This window comes from Theileria parva (genome assembly GCF_000165365.1).
Source record: "Theileria parva strain Muguga chromosome 3 map unlocalized ctg_531, whole genome shotgun sequence".
NCBI classification, from domain to species: Eukaryota; Apicomplexa; class Aconoidasida; order Piroplasmida; family Theileriidae; genus Theileria; species Theileria parva.
The window spans coordinates 199,275-211,039 of NW_876244.1; the positions used below are offsets into that span (position 1 = coordinate 199,275).

At 33.2% G+C, this 11,765-nt stretch overlaps 8 protein-coding genes across 8 annotated transcripts; 3 read left to right on the forward strand and 5 right to left on the reverse strand.

Moving 5' to 3' along the window:
- Positions 1-2: 2 nt before the first annotated feature.
- On the reverse strand, positions 3-936 carry TpMuguga_03g00713 (uncharacterized protein; the record flags this gene model as incomplete). The annotated part of the gene is made up of 3 exons (XM_757744.2): positions 3-313; positions 353-730; positions 796-913. 3 exons carry the CDS (start codon positions 911-913, stop codon positions 3-5), a joined length of 807 nt encoding a protein of 268 aa, XP_762837.1.
- A 64-nt stretch (positions 937-1,000) lies between these two features.
- On the reverse strand, positions 1,001-3,080 carry ssr2 (SWIRM domain protein). Its single transcript, XM_061305763.1, has 8 exons — positions 2,989-3,064; positions 2,736-2,916; positions 2,554-2,676; positions 2,411-2,523; positions 2,100-2,379; positions 1,525-2,070; positions 1,126-1,493; positions 1,004-1,091 (listed from the first exon to the last, which is right to left on the reverse strand). Exons 1-8 carry the CDS (start codon positions 3,046-3,048, stop codon positions 1,035-1,037), a joined length of 1,728 nt encoding a protein of 575 aa, XP_061160897.1. The 5' UTR covers positions 3,049-3,064; the 3' UTR covers positions 1,004-1,034.
- Gdi2 (Rab GDP dissociation inhibitor) lies at positions 3,065-5,125 on the reverse strand. The gene is made up of 9 exons (XM_757746.2): positions 4,875-5,125; positions 4,758-4,818; positions 4,619-4,711; positions 3,726-4,586; positions 3,518-3,619; positions 3,389-3,486; positions 3,287-3,354; positions 3,209-3,254; positions 3,065-3,175 (listed from the first exon to the last, which is right to left on the reverse strand). The coding sequence occupies exons 1-9, from the start codon at positions 4,890-4,892 to the stop codon at positions 3,158-3,160; spliced, it is 1,365 nt and encodes a 454-aa protein (XP_762839.2). The 5' UTR covers positions 4,893-5,125; the 3' UTR covers positions 3,065-3,157.
- Positions 5,126-5,530: 405 nt separating this feature from the next.
- RPS19A (40S ribosomal protein S19-2) lies at positions 5,531-6,229 on the forward strand. The gene is made up of 2 exons (XM_757747.2): positions 5,531-5,599; positions 5,698-6,229. Exon 2 carries the CDS (start codon positions 5,704-5,706, stop codon positions 6,211-6,213), a length of 510 nt encoding a protein of 169 aa, XP_762840.1. The 5' UTR covers positions 5,531-5,599; positions 5,698-5,703; the 3' UTR covers positions 6,214-6,229.
- A 132-nt stretch (positions 6,230-6,361) lies between these two features.
- Positions 6,362-7,106, reverse strand: RPS12 (40S ribosomal protein S12). Its single transcript, XM_757748.2, has one exon. The coding sequence runs from the start codon at positions 6,819-6,821 to the stop codon at positions 6,393-6,395; it is 429 nt and encodes a 142-aa protein (XP_762841.1). The 5' UTR covers positions 6,822-7,106; the 3' UTR covers positions 6,362-6,392.
- Positions 7,107-7,327: 221 nt separating this feature from the next.
- TpMuguga_03g00718 (Domain found in IF2B/IF5 family protein) lies at positions 7,328-9,060 on the reverse strand. The gene has a single exon (XM_757749.2). It carries the CDS (start codon positions 8,748-8,750, stop codon positions 7,593-7,595), a length of 1,158 nt encoding a protein of 385 aa, XP_762842.1. The 5' UTR covers positions 8,751-9,060; the 3' UTR covers positions 7,328-7,592.
- A 342-nt stretch (positions 9,061-9,402) lies between these two features.
- Positions 9,403-10,463, forward strand: TpMuguga_03g02060 (Mago binding family protein). Its single transcript, XM_757750.2, has 2 exons — positions 9,403-10,008; positions 10,040-10,463. The coding sequence occupies exons 1-2, from the start codon at positions 9,820-9,822 to the stop codon at positions 10,403-10,405; spliced, it is 555 nt and encodes a 184-aa protein (XP_762843.2). The 5' UTR covers positions 9,403-9,819; the 3' UTR covers positions 10,406-10,463.
- Positions 10,464-10,527: 64 nt separating this feature from the next.
- TpMuguga_03g02095 (putative integral membrane protein) lies at positions 10,528-11,689 on the forward strand. Its single transcript, XM_061305824.1, has 4 exons — positions 10,528-10,667; positions 10,724-10,928; positions 11,014-11,414; positions 11,560-11,689. Exon 3 carries the CDS (start codon positions 11,114-11,116, stop codon positions 11,318-11,320), a length of 207 nt encoding a protein of 68 aa, XP_061162070.1. The 5' UTR covers positions 10,528-10,667; positions 10,724-10,928; positions 11,014-11,113; the 3' UTR covers positions 11,321-11,414; positions 11,560-11,689.
- Positions 11,690-11,765: the final 76 nt, after the last annotated feature.

Consider the following 11,765-nt stretch of genomic DNA (forward strand, 5'->3'; position numbering starts at 1 on the left):
AGCTATATACTGGGCCACTTATGCTGGTGTATTCCCTTACTGTCAGGCCAAATTGACTTCTCGTCGGGATGGGTCAAGAAGTGACTTTTGTATTTTTGCTTTATCTCACTAATCTTTTTCTTTCGAGAAACTTTATCCAAATAGTAGTTCCTCCTCCTCAAATATAAAGTATCAACAAATCTATTTCTAGTCTTAAAACATTTGACCAGGGAAGGGTCCTCTTGTAGTAGTAATCTTAGCCTATTCCTAAGCTGCACATCCACTTTTATGTCCTTCTTGGGTGAAAAATTTTCTTCCAAAGCCTTCAAAGTATCTAATAAATTATCAAAGTAAGAAATTAGAAATTTTTTACATTTTATAAAGGGAAAATATTTGGGATTTTCAAACTTTGAAGTGAAACACTTATCAACATGGAAAGTTAGAGGAGATTCTCTGAAAATTAAATAATATAAACAGAATGTATCTTGAATTGTAATTGAGTCTGAGAATGTGTAGGAATCAACAGATTCTAGGAAGGATTTTATGGAATCCTTGTTAGAACTAAATTTAGTAACCGTATTCCACAAGTCTAAGATAGCAGGGTCGTCTTGTTTCCTTTTAAACCGTGATATCTGCATAGCAATATAATGGCGGAGGGTGAAGTCCATGTGCAAATACTTGCTAGGCCAGTACCACCTACATCTACTGGGACCTTGCAAGGGTTTAAGCCACTCCTCGTCCCCAACAAAACCTATTTAAACATTTAAAATTTATTTTATGTATTTTAAGAAAGTTTTCTTGAATAACTGTACGAACCAGTGTTATGGCCAAAGATTGATAACTTGGCAGAGTTGATTGTGTTATTCCATGAATTTTTATATAATTTGGCGCTCCTAACCAATTTATCTAAATTACTCAAGGAAGTTCTTCCCATAAATTTACATATTTTTTACTTTAATTTTCATAAAATTGTTTTATGTAGTGTTAGAAATGTGTATGGAAGTTTAGAAATTATTTTTTTAAAGAACTACTAAGTTACTTTCAATAGGGTGAATTTAGGGATTCTCCTGTAAGAATCCTTTGTATTTGAGAATCTTGTGTAACTCCCTCTCCTAAATGTCAACCATATTAATTAATTACACGTACCAGGTGTTGCTGATCCTTTATCATTTGTTCTTGAGTTTCATTAAATTTCTTGAGTTTCTCACTAATTCTTTTGATCTTGAGTGAAATAAGCTTTGGTAAAGCTTGACTTATTCTGTCTTCCTCCATTGAAGCCAGTTCTCCTGACCTTGAAGCGGCAGCGTCCAAAGCTGCCTTGGCAGCCAATTGCAGTGTACTTGTATCTACTAGGTTATTCATCGGTTGAGAAGTTTTCTGCTTTTTGGTACCACTACTTGTTGAAGGGTCATTATCTTCTTCTTTCTTATCTTCAGAATTCAATGAGTGATCGATTGAATTCCTCTTCATTTCTTTGAAGTTTTGTTCTAGCTCTAGCATTTCATTTTCGTTCACTAAAACAAATATTGTTTACTCAAAACTTACCTAAATCCTTCTTTTGATCCGACTTCGGAGACGAGGTGTTTTTCCTGCACGCCTCGAAGATGACATCGAATGCAGCTTTTGCTGCAGATGAAGCCACCACTGGACTTATAACGCTTGCACAAAATGACAGTAGCGTCACTATTGGATTTGGACTATCAAAGAATGGAAATGAAGGGTTGATGTCCTCATAATACGGTGGCTCCATATAAGTTATTAACTTAAGCTTTGATGTGACATCATGCTCCAGTGGAGCATTAACAAACTGTAATATACACTCATTGGGTGTGATGTCGTCCCCAATGTGCTGAGCTACACTTTGCCAATCAGTACCATACTTCCTTATAGCTTCGTACAGCTTTTCAAACTGTTTTCCTGTCCATGGTTTCTGATCTTTGTTGTTTGAATCTACTCTAGACAGACTTTCTGATAATCTTTGTGGTAGATCAATCCTGACAAAGCTTTCCTTGGTTAGAGTCATGGGGTAGTTGGAGTTACAGTAGCACTGTGTACACCAAATCCCTCTCCTTCTCACAGAAGGGCTCATTTCTAAAAATTATTTTAATATTTGTACAAACCTCCTAAGTATTCCGGTCCTAAAATATAGTATGAATTCCTGCACATGTTATTACATCCACAGCATTTTGGATAGTTAGCCTTAGAATCCACACTTTTCCCTGAATTCAACTCTGCTGAGTATCTGACCACATCTTCTGCTGATTCCGGGTCAAATTGTTCAGAGTTAGATTCGTTAGAATCAGAGTAGTAGTGTTCTGCAGTTTTCGGAAGGTCGTTGTAGTTTTTCCTCGGGTTGTGAAACGAGACCGACTTATCATTTTTTTCGTTGGCATCTTCATCCTGAACTAATTTATAACACTAGAAACTGTACACTCATTTTTCTGGCATAAATTCTTTCTCCTGATTCGTTTTTGGCTTGAAAATTAATGATTCCCCAATAGTTTAAAAAGGAATGGATCTTCATCACTATTGAAGCGTCTCCTCCTATATGTTTTTAAAATTTTATTTCTTTACCTAATTTCCTAATGCATTCTGTTACTGATAGATATTTGGTAGGGTCCTTTCTGTACATATTAAGGATTTTATTCCTAATTCTTTTGTAGTGGTCGCAAATGGCGTCCTTGTCATTCCCGTAGCCTAAACAACGATGAATATTGAAGTGAATTAGAGTAAAATTCATTAAAATCATCGAATACCTATAAAAATGTTCTGGGCACATTCTTCTTCTATGAAGTTCACAGCGTTTATGTCAAACCACTGCGTATACTCCGGTATATCAAACTCAGCAGCGTCATCGTGTTCAAAGGAGGAGGAAGCTGAGTTACTTTTGGAAGAATCATCCCTGGCTTTTTTCCTCTTGAATATACCGCCTCTTTTCTAGAAAATCAATTAATTTACATGAGAAGAATAAAAGTTATATGTAATGGTATAATCAGGTATGAATGGAACCTTGATGGTCTTTAAAATTTTGGAATTTGGTGAGCCAGAACCCGGTTTTAATTTAGGCATAATAGTTTAAATATATAATAAAAGTAATAACAAATTAAAGGTGGATAAAATGGGAATCATATGTTCTAACACGACATGGGAAGGGTTTCAAAATAATTTACATTCGATCCTATTCATAGATGGTTTCCTAAAATTTTAATATTTTTAATGTAAATCTTACATCCACCTTCGACAAATCGTATTCACTGCCCGTCATTTCTCTCCACCTAAATATGGTGTTACTATATTTTCAACTAACAGCTTAAGAACATCGTTGGATGCAGATTCGAAGTGTGAGGTTGCATCATAAGACTCTGTTACGAAAATCTGAAAAATTTTAATTATATGTGTGATGGTTTACGTTATCTTTGCATTCTTTTGATGTTGGTACGTATATGTCTGAGATGTTGACGAAATGGTCTTCAACCTTCCCAATCAATCCCATTGCAGGCATTATTTCTACAACACCTATTATTTAAATTATACTAACCAGCCATTGGATCATTTGTTTCAACTGTTGTTGATATGATACACACGTACTTTCCTTTACTAGTGACCCCGTGGGAATATGAAACCAGAGTTACATAGACGTCTAAAACGATTATAAATAACAGCTACTAAGTTGATTTATAAATACAATATTAAATCTTTATGGAATCTTGAAGTTAATCTGTGTAAGTAACTAATAGATGACATACCGTGTTTACGCCTAAGTTGTTTCTGAGGTATTATAATTTGACATGAGGATGCGTTATTTGTCTCTGGAATAGGATTACTTAATATACAAATGCATCTTATTACTTTCCCTGTGCTTTTAACCTTTTCGGGAGCCAGTTCTAGGCAGTATGTGGGATCACACACTACCATTGAACATCTCGCAAGTTCTCCTTCAGCTGTCACTACTCCACACACCTTTCCTTCTTCATCAAATTTGAACTCTTTAACTGGTTTGTTTAGCATAAAAGTCCCTCTGTGAATTGCACATTTTCTAGAGAAAGCCTCGGGGATCCCGCCAAGACCGTATACTGGGTAAATGAAGGGAGATGACCCAAATCTCATTAGAGATTCCATATAAAGCTTCATCTTTTTTATCGGCTCACAGGCAGGGAGTTTTAGGTAGTCATCGTTAGTGTAAAGCGCTACTGCATGACCCAAAAAGTCAATTGTATTTTCCTCTAGTCCATAGTGTTTGTAGTATGCAGTTATGGACTCGAGGAATGGATTGTGGTTCTTCCACGTACTCTGGTCCTTTTCGTTAAAGTTAAAAACAAATTTATAAAAGTTATGGCATCTGTTTTTTTCAAGAAACCCCATCAATGGTGATGAAAGCGCCTCTTTGTCGGATGCCGGGACCTTGTGGATGAACTTTTCGCTGTACAAAAAATTCCCCTTCTGGTGCTGATACACGTAACTTCCATCCAGAACTTGCCATTCCAGGTATTGAGAAGTTTCTGTGGCCCTTAGAATTTTAACCAATTTCCCTCCCGCTAGAACAAATTTCGGTATTAGGTCCACATTCCAATCTCGATTAACTCCAAATGAAGTTGGAGGCGATGATTCTATTTTTTACATGAATTATATAATATTATACCTCTTTTGAAGTATTTGTACAGGTTAGTCAGGTTTAAAGAAGCTGATTCTCCCCCGTAATATGGGTTACGATCCATTACAAGTACCTTCTTTCCTACATTTATATTTTATAAAAACTTTGTCGTTTAATTAACACCTACCGCTCTGTGAAAGCAGGCCACTTAATATACTCTCCTTCAAACCTGTTCCAAGAACACAGACCTAAAATTGAGATTAATTTAGGGATAAAAATTAAATAATTTTACAAAATATATTACATCGTATATTTCGTCCATTTTATTCTATAATTTACACTGATATTTGATAATTAAGGAATTTATTACTAATTTTTCTTAAACGAATATAAAATGTACTAAAATATCAAGAAAAAGAAAATATAAATATTTTATCTTGATATTACAGGGAATTAAACAATCAATTCTAAAAACAAAAAATAAATATAAATTAACTAAACCTAATAAGGCTATTAGCCTAAAAAATAATAGTGGAATCACATATGATAAAATATGTAACTGGGAATAAATTAATAGACTAGAAGGACTAAAATTCAAAAAAATAATAAAAATTGATAAGAAAACCTTGAGGAATCACAAGTGAGTTTGACTAAATATAAAAATTAAATCGGGAATAGGATTAGTATTATACGAACTTAGGGTAAAATTCGAATGAAAATCACTCAAAATATTAGATAAAAAACAAAGAACTCGAAATAATATTAATTTAGTAAAAAATCAGATTTTTATCAATTCGGTTCCGGTAGCTGATATTATAACTTCAAAAGTGTTTTATTATCTATCAATAATCATTTAAGAAATTAATATTTTATATGTGCAAGTATAATAGTTGTAATATTTAGGTGACAACTTTAATAGCTTGATTCTTCCCCATTATAGTGAGGTATTATTTTATCAGAAACTTCATTGTTTTAATTACTTTGTTTATTTTATTTTATAAATTTATTAATTTTTTATTTCAACTTCAGGTTAGTTTCTTATTTTTTCTTTTTTTAAAACAATCTTTATCACCATAATGATACTAATTTATTTTTTCCCAAACTTACTTAATCTAATTATTTTTTAGATAAATATGGAGACCTCTGTCGATTTAAGGAAATATAAGTTGAAGAAGGCTGATCGCGTTGTTCCTTACAGGAGGTTGAACACCTCTTTGAAGGACTGCAATCCAGACCTTTTCGTTAAAGCTTTTGCTGAGCATATGAAACTCAAGGGATACCTTGAATGTCCTAAACGTCTTGATTACGCAAAAACTAGTGTTGCTAAAGAATTAGCCCCTCAGGACCCTGATTGGTTTTACATTAGGGCCGCTGCTGTTTTGCGTCATCTATATTTCCACCCAGACTCTGGAGTTGACAGGCTTAGAAAGGTTTATAGTAGCAAGAAAAGAAACGGTTCTGCCCCTAATCACACCTGCAGAGCCTCTGGCAAGATTCTAAGGACTATTGTCCAACAACTTGAATCGATTGGTTTCCTTGAACAGGACCTTAAGAAGCATGGCAGACGTCTTTCCCGCAAGGGTTGTAACACTGTTAACGCCTTTGCCCGTCAACTCACTAGAGAAGTCATTAACCGGGCTTAATCTACTACCATAACTATACATATAATACACAATATACCCACATACACCTGATAAAACACCTATAATTATATATACTCAATAATAGTCATTATTTAATGTAAAAACTAAATAGTGTAAAATTAAACCACAGATCTGTTCCTAACAAATGTAATGAAAGAATACATTAGAGAATATTTTATTTATTTCTTAAGTTTGGAGATATGTTTCTGGAGGAAGACCAGAGCTTCAGATTCCTCACCAAAATCCTTGACCGCAACACTCGTGGCGCCTACGATTTTGCGGGGCTTGCCCTCTATGTCGTACTTACACAAACCAGACCACTGTCCCAAAGTCTTGGAATCCACATCAGTTTCAATCAGAGGAATTGAGTGTTCCTTGCAAAGAGCTTGTACAAGTTTAACGTAAGCAGGCTCTGAGCAACCTTTAGAGAGAAAGCATACTTGGGCAGTCTTGGAATCCAACGCCTTTGCTACCTCATGGAGGCCTCTTACAAGCCCACCATGTGATAGTGAAAACAATAGTACTTTCTGGATCGCCGTGGATAAATCTGTAACCTGTTCATCCTCGTCCATATAGTTAATGACCTCTGGGGATCCGTCTTCAGCCATTTTTACGAATTAATTACTATTCACAAACTTTTTATTATTTTTATTTTATTTTAGGCAAAATTAACTGTAAATCATTAATGATGCCTTGGGATTAGTAAACATATACAAATAGAATTATCGTTACTAATTATACTTGCTGACAGGTTTGAAGATATATCAAGTGAACTATGTTATTGTGGTGTAATAATTGGCATTAAATAGTAACCCACTTAAGTGGCGCCAGAATAGTATATAATAAAGATATTTAGAGAGAAAATATAAATATAAAGCACTATTTAATGAGTGGTTACTTTTGTAGAGAATGGGGCTATTCACACCCTCTCTTTAACAAATAGTCCCTCAATTCCCTTTTCGTTTTACACCTTAATAATCTAAGTTAAAAACACATTTCAAAGGAGATTCCTTTATTTATATTCTCAATTAGTTAATTCCACATCCACACATTTATTAAACTAATTTTCACCCAGGATTCCATAAATAAAAATCGACTAACTATAATGTATATTTAAATAATTAAAAAATTATTGTGTTTTAGTCATTTCGTGACTGAACCTAGGTAGAAATTTGAAAAAGAGAACTCAAGAAAAGCAAAAGTCGGTGATCCCTGAATAACCATGTTACTGTGACGACTTGAATCCCTTGTGAGATCATTAGCGAATATTGTCCTAAAACTAACTCAAAATTTCAAATGCTGCAGTTCTAAATTCTTAAAATCCTTATCATTGAGATCATAGCAAAAATCAGTAATTATTCCAACGTGTTATCAAAAGTTCATTCATCTTCTTGTAACCACTCAATAAATGGTGCTATGGTTTCCTTCGCCCTGAGGAAAATGTTATTAAGGTTTCCGGAGTGACGGTTACTCTTGTTATAGTATCTGATAAAGTCAGATCCTTCCAAAATGTCATGTGAGTATAGAAGCTGTGAATAGTATGGGTAATTTGTTATTTCTTGTGGGTTCGACTGGAAAATGAAATATTCAAGTGCTGTTATCTTTTCCTTCGGTGTCATTGAATATCCAGTTGCTGCCTTTACCAGTTGAATCCTATCCTTGAAGAGTTCGAGTGTGAGAGGTACGTCAGAGTTGAAAATGGCTGAAAGGGCTATGAACATGCGGCTGACGTTGTCAAAGCCTTGAGAAATCTGAAGCATGTGAAGTTCTTCTGAAAAGTCTTCGCAAGTCCTATCACCTTTCTCCAAGAAACAGCGTAATCTTGTGGCAATTTCAGACAATTCCGGACTCTCTACGGATAAGTCCTCAAGCTTCTCAACCTTGTCAATTTTCTCAGATTTCTCAGATTTCTCGGATTTTTCAGTTTTTTCAGACTTTTCCACCTTTTCAGGTTTCTCTGACTTATCGGACTTTTCATTTTTTTCAGATTTACTTGGGTCACGGTGCTTCTTAGACTTCTCAGACTTCACAACTGTGTTATTGGCCACACCATTTGTTGGCTCCTTTGAACTAGAACCCTCCTTCGTCATCTTAGCTGTGTTGATTGGGTTCTTGATCATATAACTTGCGGCTTTGTGAGTCATGTCCAAAGTGCCCTTGTGACCGCAAGCGTTACATGAGCATAGGAGCTCACCGCGCTTAACGAATAGTTCTATTTCAGGCAACTGGCAGTTTTGACATAGCACATACAACTCTATGAACTTGTCCAACACGCCTGCAAGTGTAGTATCAGTGTGAGCTCCGTTTATCAATGCTTTCTCTTCCGACTCCTCAAACTTCGACATAGCACCCAATTCACATCCAAAGAACTTTGTTGCGTAAGTTGGAGGTCTTTTCAGTGCGCGAGCTATATCTCCCATGTTAGATATGTTAGTTTTAGTACCGTTTCCGCGGCCCTCGATCCTGGATTGGATTCTGGGCATTTTATAACGGTAATTGGGATCGTCTCGATATCGGGGAATGTTAACGTAAGACATTTTGCTAATCAATCCATTACTCAAATTCAGAGATTAAAATGACCTATGTTACATGAACAGTTTTCTGCAAATGACGACCAAAGGCATTATAAAAAAACTATACAATATTGTAAAGTCTTAATTTAAAAAGTATTAAATGCCTATCACTAAAACTTTAAAATAACCCTATTTACTTAAAATATGTCATGCCAGGTTAAATTATTAATCTGCAACCATGTAAATTAATAATTTCCGTAAGTGTTGTGAAAATAGATTCGGGAATAATCAGACTGAATATTGGAACAGAATAGTCTCGAGTTTTCTTCATGAGAACTATTAAAATTTTAAATTAAAAAATACGATAATTACATTAATAATACTTATTGATGGAATTTTTATTCGCATACCCAATAATCACCACAATAAGAAGCCAACTTGCTCAACCCGGATATTACAGAATTCTTCCCGTTAAATACTTTTCCCTCTTGTTACACTATCCTTGGATAAAATTTGTTTGTTTCTTCCCCTGTTTAACTCTAAACTTCTTGTTTATTTTTACCTTACACATGCCCACCATAACCTTTTGCATTCTTCCATAAAGAATTGAGAATCCAATCCAAATTTTGGTGTTTAGTATTTACTTTTTATAAAATTTTAATTTTAACTTAGTTTAATCCAGATTTATTCTTAAATTTTAAAAATTTATTTTTGACATCATGTAATGTGTTTATTAAAAATCTTCCTGGCTATTCTTTCACTTTAAATTGACTGAAAATACTATTTATTGTATATAATTTATAATTAGTGAAAAATTATTTCAAATGTTTTGATTAATAAGCTTCTATTATATAATTGCTAGACAATCACTCGAATTAAGAGATTTAATTGGTTCAATACCTTATGTTTAACCTTTTACCCTATTCAATGTTATTATTGTTGTAAAATTAACGTAGAATACAAACAATGTGTCAATTATTTACTTGTTATATACAATATCATTACATCAATGGGGAAATTACTATAGATTTTATTCGTAATACTTTTGCTTGTAAATTATCATAATTCACAAAAGATGTATATTATTCTGTAAATGGATGATGATGAACTTATCCAAACCCTTGAGTCGCTTAACCTTAGACCTACCAAAGTTGAAAAAGGAAGATTTGGTGAATCTTATTTCACAGACGAATCAACTGGAGGGAAATATATAATCCCATCCAAAAGACCAGATGGAACTTATAGAAAGGAGATTAAGATAAGGCCTGGCTACGTTCCACCGGTATTTTAATTGTTTTAAAATTATTCTTTAGGAGGAACGTCAGCTTTATGTTCCATTACACAGAAGAACCCAAACCAATCAGGACTGTACACCTCCCAATAATTCAAATTTTAATGAATCGAACAATAAATTGAGTAATAAAGAAGAGTTAAATAAAACTGAACCTAAGAAGGAACACAAAACTTCAAGTCTAGGATCTAAACAAACTGTTACATCTGGATTAAAAAATAACTCAAAACCGCCAAAACAGTCAAAATATAATAGTCGCAACAGAAAACCTCCCCCTAATAATAATTCAAACCCTAAAGATGATAAAACAACTTCTGAACCAAATAAAAATGGTGAAAATAAGAATAAGGTTACCAATTCTGGTAAGAAAATTATAAATAATGGGTAATATCAGGATTTTAATCTTCATCCAAATCATAAATTTAACAGTAATATGTACCCGATCTATGATATCCGACTTTCAATAAATTAAATAAATGTAAAAATAACACATAAAGATTATTATTTTAGTTGTACTTTACTCTTGTTCTTTATTTACTGGGTGTGTTCACCTTCATTTTTCACCCTTAACTAATTTTTACCTATAAAAATCTTGTTAATATCACTACCGATAAGTTATAATTTTAGATTGCCACACCATTTTCTTTTTGGTAAGTATTCATATTAATATGTAGTGTTAATATAAATAGTTAATGTTGTTTTTTAGTATTTAAATTTTTTATATACATACATTATATTGAACCAATTGGTTAATTTATCAAATTATCTCGAAAATAAAATTACAAGATTTGAGGGAGTTCCTTTTGTTGAAGAAAGTAGTTTAAATGATGGACATTTCCATAAGTCACTTTCACCTAAACTGAGTGACTCATTTTTTATCACATATTTGATAATAAACTATCTTATACAAAGTATTGATCCTAAATCTATAAGAATACAATCATTATTTGTATATTTCACTCTCAAAAGTTTTACACCTGTTTTAATTTGCATCAGGAGGTTTAGTCACGACAGTGAAATTGGTACATATGATTGGTATAGAGTTGGAGGATTAAGAAAAAACGAATGGATAAGTTTAGATTTTCAGGGAGATCCCATGAAAGTCGTACAAAAAACAGGAAATAAAATTAAAAGCATACAAGAAAGCAGGATTTTTGGTTATGATACACTAAATAGTCCATTATTTGGGTTCACAGTCCTATTAGGATTACTGATTGGTCTTTGCATTGGAGTGTTTTTCTCAAGGAAATTAATTAACATGTTGAGAAGAGATATTAATTATATAAGGGGATTATTTGGTTAGTAACTATTAAGATTTTGAAAATGACAAGAGTTATAAAATCTGTTTATTATAAATTCATTATTAGACCTTTTGATATAAGGTTAAATAGCATAAGGTATGTTATCGTGAATGTATAGTGTTTGAAATTGAACATATTTGTTCCTATCTAATTTAGTCTAATTAAGTATGGATTTACAACGATCTATCTAGTGATATCTGGATGTGTATATTACAGATTTTGTTTCATTTTATCGATTTAGCTGGAAATAACAACTCTTATGAAGTTGGACAAGGTAGTAATATCGAATCATCAGTGAAGGTGATATTAATTTAATTGATAATATAGCTATGGGGTCCATGGCTGAGATTATAATTTTATACTAAATGTGAGATATTTCAACTAATAATGATATGAGCAAATGATAAATATCATGGAAAACAGGTATCTATTAAATGTTCATAAACT